The sequence below is a fragment of the Microtus ochrogaster genome, chromosome 16, assembly GCF_000317375.1.
Source record: "Microtus ochrogaster isolate Prairie Vole_2 chromosome 16, MicOch1.0, whole genome shotgun sequence".
Taxonomy (NCBI): domain Eukaryota; kingdom Metazoa; phylum Chordata; class Mammalia; order Rodentia; family Cricetidae; genus Microtus; species Microtus ochrogaster.
This window is the reverse complement of record NC_022018.1, coordinates 56,353,076-56,362,413: the sequence shown is the minus strand read 5'-3', so window position 1 is coordinate 56,362,413 and position 9,338 is coordinate 56,353,076. Positions and strand designations below refer to the sequence as shown.

The 9,338-nt window shown below is 52.6% G+C and overlaps 1 protein-coding gene across 4 annotated transcripts in view; it reads right to left on the bottom strand.

Moving 5' to 3' along the window:
• Positions 1-9,338, bottom strand: part of Grk6 (G protein-coupled receptor kinase 6) — a 25,958-nt gene that overhangs the window by 5,141 nt on the left and 11,479 nt on the right. Inside the window, exons 14-16 of one of the 4 annotated variants that reach the window (XM_005355240.2) lie at positions 7,501-7,638; positions 7,285-7,419; positions 5,590-6,686 (exon numbers count right to left, since the gene is read on the bottom strand). In XM_005355240.2, coding sequence (XP_005355297.1) covers positions 6,633-6,686; positions 7,285-7,419; positions 7,501-7,638 — 327 coding nt within the window. In that variant the 3' untranslated portion in view covers positions 5,590-6,632. Of the gene's footprint in view, positions 1-5,589; positions 7,127-7,284; positions 7,420-7,500; positions 7,639-9,338 lie in introns of those variants that run through there. The other 3 variants (XM_026783058.1, XM_026783057.1, XM_026783056.1) reach the window with 3 other exon arrangements.

Genomic DNA, 9,338 nt, shown 5'->3' with positions numbered 1-9,338 from the left:
GCAGAAATCACCCCACTGTACCATGGAGTGCATGCAGTCTAAACACTTTAAGCCCAATGGACACACCTGCATGTGGCCAACTGACAGCCAGCACCCCGCATCATGGAGGTGGCCTGGCAGAAATCACCCCACTGTACCACGGAGTGCATGCAGTCTAAATAGAGCTAAGACCTTCAACTTTAACACAACTCATGCATGTGTTTTGTTGGCCAATGACTAACAATTTTGAATATTCATTTTGTTCCCAACATTTGCATAAAGGCCAGTTTTTATGTTTGATCTCAAAAACTGGATGATCTAGACAAAGTCCACATATTGTAATGGTGACATGAACGGACGAGCAGATACCTGATTACATCCCTCATCCCCAGTGCTCCTGTGACCCAAGGAGGCATTTGGGTTTCCAACCTCTGAGCTGGACTGGCTAATCACTGGGCCCAGCACTGTGAGGCCTGTATTTGCCAGACTTTCTCATAATCACAACAAGCTGTGAAAGTCAGAGAGCTATGTGTTTAGAGACTAGAGCTGGGGGTTTCCCTGGGGGTTAAGGCAGTCAGACTGAGGCTTGGGCTCAGTTAGAGGAGAAAATGGAGGAGGGAGAGAGGAAGGCAGCTATCAATAGCACACTCTACTGAATGTGAAGGGGGAGAAGCCGGCTGATTCAGAGGGAAAGGTGCGCCAAGGCTTGAAATGGGGAACTTCCTCGCTAGAGGAACATGAAGGGAGGCTAAGAATGTTGCTCTGGCAAGCTCCAGGATCCTTTCCTGCCTGGATCACATGGGGAACAGGGGCTGTGTCAGCAGGAACCTGCAATAGACCCAGCTCCACAGCCCGCTGGGTGTTTGACCTTGGACAAGTCTCTGCACCTGCTGAGGCCCCTGAGACTTCATCTCTCAAACAGGGCTAATAAACTTACCTTGCACAAGTGCTCAAAGGATGAGGAGATTATGATTGTAGAGCACTCAGCTCGCACACAGAACAGGCAGAAAGAGCATGAAAGGACCTGTGACTAATTCCCCAGGTCCCTGCCTCTGGGAGACTCAAGCCTGACTCCCAGGCAGCATCCATCTAAGGGCATCTTGTGCCAAGGCCTCAAATGCCCCAGGTCCTGGCACCAGATACTCCACAGGGTGGTGGTGGTCTCAAGGGTGCTGTATCTGAAGCCTGTGGTCAGGGCTGGCATCTGCTGAGTCAGGCCCTACTGGAGGGAGATGCATTTCTGTCTCCAGCACATTGCCTGCTGAAGGGAGGTTGGGAGGGAAGCCAGAGGTCATTTCCTCTGACTCAGCAGCCATTGGGGGGCTTCCTTGGACAGGGCACTTCCATGTGGCACTGGCCTCTTTGCAGGCCAGCCTCCATGCCACCACACACAGTCAAGGCATTGTGCACAGTCAAGAAAGGGGCACTGTGGTCCAGACAATGAGCTGGGTCGCTCCCATCTGGCCTGGGACTCAGCTCCCTCGGGTCAGCAGTGCTCTGTTTCTATCCCTCCCTGGAGAATGGGGGCCAGGAACACCAAGTGGAGGCCCATCGCGGGCCCATGATCTGGCAGATGCCCTGGCCATGAGGGGAGACGCTGGCTAGGCTATTTCCTTTTTCCTAGTAAGAAAAATCACCTCCGAAGAATGCGATTTTGGGCCAGGTCGTGTAGCAAGGGAATGAGAGACTACCTTAGTGGTGGTATTAGTAATGGTAGTCACCCGGCAGAGACCCCCAGACCCAACCTCCAGACCTCCTCCACCCGAGACAGGCCCAGGGTCTGGGCCGCCTCCACATTTGCAGCCACCCTGGGAGTCCTATCCCGACGACTGCAGCCACGTGGGAGCCGGCTCGTGCCCACGGAGCCGCTCGCCCTCACCCCCACCCTCGACGTGCTCAGGCACACCCAGACCGGCCAAAGGAGCGATCCACAGTGCACCCCCTTCCCCTCCCCCCCCGCACCCCCGGCCGTAGTGGGGGAGGGGGCGTCGCCACCCCGCAGTCGCGTTGCTGGGGAGCGCAACCCCGTTGCTGTGGCAACGGTTTCCAAGCGAACTGGTGGCGGCTCGCGCCCGGCTCGGGCTTCCTTGCTCACTGGCGCTCTCCTTCCCCTCCTTCCTTCCCTCCGGTGTGGGCTGGGGGAAGGGCTGCCCGCTGTCCCGGTCAGGGTCCGGGTGGAGATACCAGGTTAAGGCTCTGAGCCACCCACAGGGAGGGTCATTAGCCCGAAGACCATCTTCCGCCCGCGCCCGGTTCCCGCCCGGCCCGCAGCCGTCGCGGTACTCACGGGCCCAGGCATCCTCCTAGAACTCGTCTTCCTGCCTCAGGGCGAGCGGCCCAGCGGACAGAGGCCCCAGCTTGGAGCAGGCGGCAGCCCGGGGGAGCAGACAGAGGCAGCGAAAGCCGCTCCGAGCGCTGGGCTGGAGGCGCGGGACGCGCGCACGGGCGCGTGCTGAGCCTGGCGTGCGCGCGCGCGCAGCCAACAGAGGCACCCCCCCCCCCCGCCACACGCCGCCGAGGCTGCTGCGAGAAGGGGTGCCCACCTGCCCCACCCAGACACGGCACACGCGGGTGCGGGCTCGCACTACCAAGGGCATCCTAACACAGAGAAAGTACACTCTGAACAGCGCCTGGCAACAGGCTACCCAAAGGCAGCTTCGTGGCATAAAGCGGCCATACACGCAGAATGCTTAGCAGAGCAGCTGAGTTCACGAACCCAGACACACACAGCGTAACCTGTACATGTCCAGACATGTAGTGGGGGCAGGGGCTTGCGCAAGCCAGCACCCAAGTGTGGCCTTCTCCTAACTCAGGACCCCACCCACTCTATTCAAGAAGGTATACAACATGCCTACTGAGAAACAACGAAGACCCCCACCTGAGCGCTGAATCTCCAAGGCGTGCTCACCGCAAGGGAACAAATACCTTGTAGAGCAGGCTCCATTTCAAGCTTGACCCCAGCTATATTACTGACCTTTCTGTTTCTACTTAAACTTCTCTATGGCATTAAGGGTGATCTTCCGTAAGTACCTCCCACCGCATCAAATAAGGGACAGTGAGGGCTGTGAGAGTCAGAATCTTAGCCCTTAGAAAAAGGCTCAAACAATCAGTGAACCCCAAACTAGCTTTGGTCACAGTTGGTTCCAGGAGTTTTGAAAGTTGGCATCAAGCACATTGTCCCCCAAAGATGGTATGAATGGTGCCCACAGTTCAATTTAAGTTGTGCCACCCATCCCTAGTGAGCCAAAAACTCCATGTCTCTCCTAGTAGTTCTATTAAAAACAAGTGAGAAAAAACACAAAATCCACAAGTGATGTTGAGGACTCATGCCCACCGTGCCCTAGGATGGGAAAGGATATCTACTTCAAATAGCCACCAAGTATCCAGTTCCTCTTTGAGCATGAAACCCCAGGTTTCAAGGGGGTTGTCATTGCCCCCCACCTATTCATGGGTACCATCAAGGATTAGATGCCAACAAAAATTCTGTTCCAAGATACACTGGACACGTTTCAAATCTGGGCACTAAGATTCCAGAGATTTAACAGTTAGATTCAATGATGCTAAGACAATCAATCAGCTGGAGAGCCTTGCTTCTGATTGTCATACCCTCCTGCGAGGAGTTAGCAACTAGCAGGGGCCCCTTTTGTCTGTTTTTTTTCTCCCCCTCACAGCTCAGGCGATCAAACCCAGGCCTTTCACACATGCTAGGAAAGCACTTCCACACTGAGCTACACCCACCAGCCTCCCATGGCTTTTGTTTGTCAAGACAAGGTTTGTGTGCCCATGGCTGTGTTGGAACTCACTTTGTAGACCAGGCTGGTCTTGAACTGAGATCCTCCTGGCCATGCCAGGAGTGCTGGGATTAAAGGCTTGTGTGGCTACCTTCCATATTCTTAACAACCTACAGCACTTCTACCTGGACCACATGTGTTTGGCTGCACTGCGTATGCAATGAGATAAAAGCCCTGCACTACGTAATGTGTGTGGATGGGGATAAGAGAGAATGGTTTGCCAAAGATACAGTAGTGTGCTATTCTACATGGTGGGTTAGGTACTTAACCCTTCGAGACCCTCCCAACCTCCAGCAGAGTCACCCCAGTATAGCTTCCAAAGGTGGCTGGTTCTTACCAGCTTCAGCTGCAGCCACTCCTTTCCCAACCCATGCTCATGAGCCATTTGATGGGCACAGCTGGCCTTGTCCTGGAGTACCGCCAACCCCATCATGCTCAATGTTGTCCCCCAAGACTTAGCCCTCTAGAACCCTCTGCCACAATGTTGATCATACCAAGCCCACGTCTCCTTGCCTACCATGTTAGCTCAGAGCTGGCAGGGACCTGGTCTCCACTTGGGTCCCTAGTTCTCACCATAGGACTGTCTAGGGAGTGGAACTTTGACAGTGTTGTTGGGAAACTTTACAAAGGATTTAAGTGACCCTAACCTTAGACAAGAAGTTTCCTGGATGCCTCTTAGCCCAAGGGAGGTTGCAGGGCCTGGACCAAGTAGCAGGCAGAGGATTTCATGGCCTTACACTCACCCTTGCATACTTTCCTTCATCTGGCTTGCTTTCTACCCAGTGCAGAACCCTTGCACACCCTTATTTCCTTTGCATGGATAGAAGCATCGACAAACATTCTATATGCTAGGAGGCCCATGCTGGAAAGACACCTGTTGGCAACTACTGGTGTGATGGCACGTACACATAACCCTAACACTACACAGGAAAGCCAGAAAAAGGGAAAGTTTGAGGCCAGCCAGCCAGCCAGGGAGCACCAGTGACTCCCCAGCTGTTTGAGTCTCATAGTCGATATGCAAAGAAACGGGCACCCTCAGACAAGAAAGGGCCAAGCAGAGTCAGCTTCAAAAGTTGCCAGACTAGAAGTGTAGCCATGGCTGTCATGTTCACAGCATGTGGTGCCCAGCTCACAGGCAGGGTGACTCCATGGAATCCTGGGAAGTTAAGGACCCTGGGAGGAATTTGTACAGTCTGGGAGAAGTTTTTTGTTAAACTGCTCTTGCTCCTCCTTCCCCCGAAATTTGCACAGACTTCTCCCTTCCCCTAATGGATCCTGCTAATTCTTCAGGTGACTGCTTCAGGACCTGTTAGTCACTAACTTCAAAAACTCAGGTGGCTGGTCCCTCCTACCCCTGCCTCACCCTTCCTACTCAAACCACCCAAGTAACTCAGATCATCTTTGGTCACCCACAGGAGAAAACACACAGCAGAAGGCCAGATTAACAGACTCAGGACTGGTGTTACTCACAACACCTCCCATTGGCCTCTCCACACCTCTCAAGTTTAAAAGGCCACTTTGGCCTCGGAAAGTCTAAAACCCAACCAGATACATCTACCTCTGTAGCAGTCAAACATACAACCTAGCTGGTGTCCAAGGCTGTGTTCCACTTAGGAGTAGAGAAACCCAGAGACTGAGTTCCCACACCAGGGTCTGGTTGCTTGTAAAGTCCTGAAGATTCTTGGGCTTTTGAAGGGCAGCCCCTAGTCCCATTCCAGGTCTGCCTCCAATCCCTTTTGACTGTGCCAAGAAACAGGAAGAATCCTTGAAACACGAGAAATAATTAAAAAAAAGAGACAGGCGGGGTGGCTGGCCAGGCTTGTGCTCAAGACTGTATTCGCACAGAGACACGTGGCAGCTCACATTGGTCACACAAAGACACGTGGCAGCTTACATTGGCTTTAAATATGCAAAAGCCAGGGCCTTTTATGGTCCCACGTTGTCCTAACACTAACATCAGGACGGCCATCACAATCTGGGACGGGCCAGGGCTAGGGTCTGGGCTTAGGCACAGCCTTACCCCACCCTCTTCACACACTGGTATACACTCAACCCCTACCCCCAGCAGGCACACACAGGGAAGGGTGGATTATTGCTGGGCACATGTCTACTTTTATGAGGGATTCTGGAATGTTGGAGGGGTAATTCTAACCCCTCCTATGGCCTGGGCTGGGGCACTTCTGAAAAATGTATCTTCAGGACATGACCCAAAATAAGGGATAGTATGCAGGTGACCCATCTCGTGGTCTGATGGGTCCCAGTCAGTTCAGTCTGTGGTTACAGCATGGCCCAGGCCTAGAGGATACAAAGCCCCCATTTCCAGCTCTAACAAATGCTGAGAAAAAGTGACAGCACTGGGCAACCAGAAGGTGGTGGCTTAAGTCCATGACAGGCAGGCACAAGGCTAACTTGGAGGTTGGTGATGACCAGTGCAATGCTGGGGTCAGAGGTCTGACCTGGCCCATACTCTGCTCATCTGGACTGGGCCCAAGAAGCCTAGAGTTTGGCATTGGCTCCTCTGCCAGCTCCTGGCTCTCCCAGCCAGGGCTAGATGCCCTGGGGTGCCAGGCTCAGGGTGGAATTAAGATCGCTCTGGTAGCTATATACATTCGTACAAATACATAAATACATAAAGCCCCGAGCTCCACAGAGAAGAGCTGAAGGGACGCACCTTTGTCCCAAGATGACCCAGGCCTTGTCAAACTCAGCTGGGCCAGGGACGGAGGACACTGGGGACAGTTCCGGCTGTGTTCCCCAGACCACGACTTGAGTGGACAATGGGGGACACCACTGTGCAAAACTGTAAACGTCACTGAGAGTAGCTGCTACCGCCAACCACTGGTAGGGGCCTCTGCCTGGGGGCTAGAGGCGGGTGGGGAGCTCTTCCTCACTGTCGCTGCAGTTCCCACAGCAATCCTGGAGGGACAGGGAAGACATGAAGGGAGAGAGGCACAGCAGGTGCCATTAGTCACCATTAAGGCTGACCAAGGCCAGTGTCATGCCCAGAAAGGGGGTGTGGGGTTCCCACAGTCTCAGAGTAGCAGCTCGGTCCAAACATGGATGGTATCAGGGTAGAGCTTTCTAGCAACAGACTGCAGGAGACTAGAAACCTCCCAGGATCCGCAAGGGCAAGGCCTTTGTCCATCCCCTGGACAGACAGGCACAGGGAGACAGATGCTAAGTAAGGTTAGCAGCTGGAAGGGGTCAGGGTGCAGGGGAGAAGCAGCAGGGAGGGAGCGGGTAAGGTGGGCACCAGACTTCTTTCTCCTACATCTCGCCTCTGCCATGGAAGGGCTGCCTGGGGCTCCCCACAGTCGGGCAGCAGCCAACCCATGAGGAGCCCACACTGCTCACCTCTGGAAAGAGAAAAGAGGCCATGAGACCAGCCAGGCGTGGGGGACAGGCAGGAATGAGGCTGGAGGATGCCTATTCCCAGTGTAGGTGGGCACCGGCTCTACCTCCCACCCACTATGGAACAGGCTGGGGGCACAGGTCAGACACTGGCAGGACTTACTTGGCGACTGAACAGCCTGTGCAGCAATCCCTTCTTGGGGGGTGCAGGTGGCTGGCCTTTCCAGTCCAGGTCTGGGGGAACTGACCCATCCAGCCCAAAGACATTGAGTTCCTGGAAGCACTCGGTCTCCACCATCTACCCAGGAACAGGTGGCTGTGAGAGGGGGCCCAGGGATACCCCTCCCAGAGCCTGCCCCACTTGCAGGGTAGTCCCTACCTCATTCTGCCAGGGGATGGACACGCTACCCGTGGCAAACTTCTGGTAGAAGTCTTGGTCGGTGGGTTCCAGATCCACCCCTTTAACTGTAGAGAACTGCTCGATGTCCAGAACGTCCTTGCAGTAAATGGCCTGGGGCTGGGGGTGAGCAGAGGGAGGGGTCAGCAGGCCTCGATCTCAATCACCCTAGGCCTGGATCTGCCCTGACGCCTGCTGCTCCCTGGTTTAGAGACAGTGGCAAGGCACCCCACACATTATTCTCTGAGGCAGGTTTCACCCATCGACTAGGGTCATGACCCTTTGCTGAGCAGTGACCTAATAAGGCTTGGCACAGGCCTAGTAGTAGGCTGGGCTGGCCGCTTGCAGGAGACTGCCTGGGTATGTGGCTAGTGGTTGGGGTGGGGAGGGGAGTACTGGCTCCCTGTATAGGACTGGTGAGGGTCTTTAGAATGTGCAGAACTGCAGTGGTTTTTCAAATACCTCCCCAGTTCCTCTGCATTCGAAGGCCACTTTCTTTTCTATCTCTACACTGCTTTCAAAGGAAGTCAATTAAAAAATTATCATGAGCTAGAGGTGTAGTTTGGTGGTGTAGAACAGTATGCTCGAGGCCCTGGGTTCCATCCCCAGCACACATACACTAGCTACTAACCTACCTACCAATACACACATTATCATGACCATCATGCATTTGTGTGTCTGACCTGGGAAAGTCCAAAGCTCCCTAAAAGACATAACATTTGTAATTTCATATCAATGTATGTACTAAGGCAGAGAGAATGCTTGAGTCTGCGAGTTCAAAACTGCACAAGGCAGTACAATGGACCTCATCTCAAAATATAGCATTATTCCTGATAGCCCCGCCCCCAAAAAGAAAGATACCCTCATGCCAACTATGAATAAAATTTATATTCATATAATAGAATATTATTCAGCTTTGAAAAAGAACAAAGTATCGGTGTATGCTTCAACACGGATGAACCTTGCAAGCATTCTTAGCAAAAGAAGCCAGTCCAAGTATCCATCTACTCACACAGAACTAGTGAGTTCCTGGGACAAGAGGGGAGCATTCAGAACCCTGATGGACATCAGGTCTTATCTGGGTTCTGAAGAGGCTGGTGAAAACATCCTGGCCTTATGTGCTAACAATCACACGACTCTTTCAATTGAACTGCATACTTTAAATGGGTTACCTTTGTGAATTCCCTTCTAATAGAGTTTTTAAAGATATATTGTCAGCTGGGCATGCTAGTATGCCGTTAATCCTAGCACTCAGAGGCAGAGGCAGGTGGATCTCTGAGTTCATGGTCTACAGAGTAAGTTCCTGGTCAGCCAGAGCCACAGAAAGAAACTTTGTCCCTAAGAACAAAGCCAAAAACAAACAACAAAAAATTGTCAAGTGCTGGCTCAGAAGTTAAAAGCTTACACTGCTCTTCCAAGAGGATCTGATACCTCTGGCCTTCCACAGACTCCTGAATTCACATCTGAATTCACATGTACACACCCCCACACAAACACATGTAGGCCATTGCTTTCTTAATAAAAAAAAAAACCACAACAACAACAAAACAAAAAGGCAGGGCTGGAGAGATGGCTCAGAGATTAAGAGCACTGACTGCTCTTCCAGAGGTCCTGAGTTCAATTCCCAGCAACCAACCACATGGCAGCTCACAACATCTGTAATGAGATCTGATGCCCTCTTCTGGTGTGCAAGCAAACATGCAGACAGAACACTGTATACATAATAAACTACTTCTAATGTTAAATTCCAAGACGCTGACTTTATTTCTAAATTTGAGCCACTGACCCATAGGCAGTGTGACTACCTCATTAGAGAATAC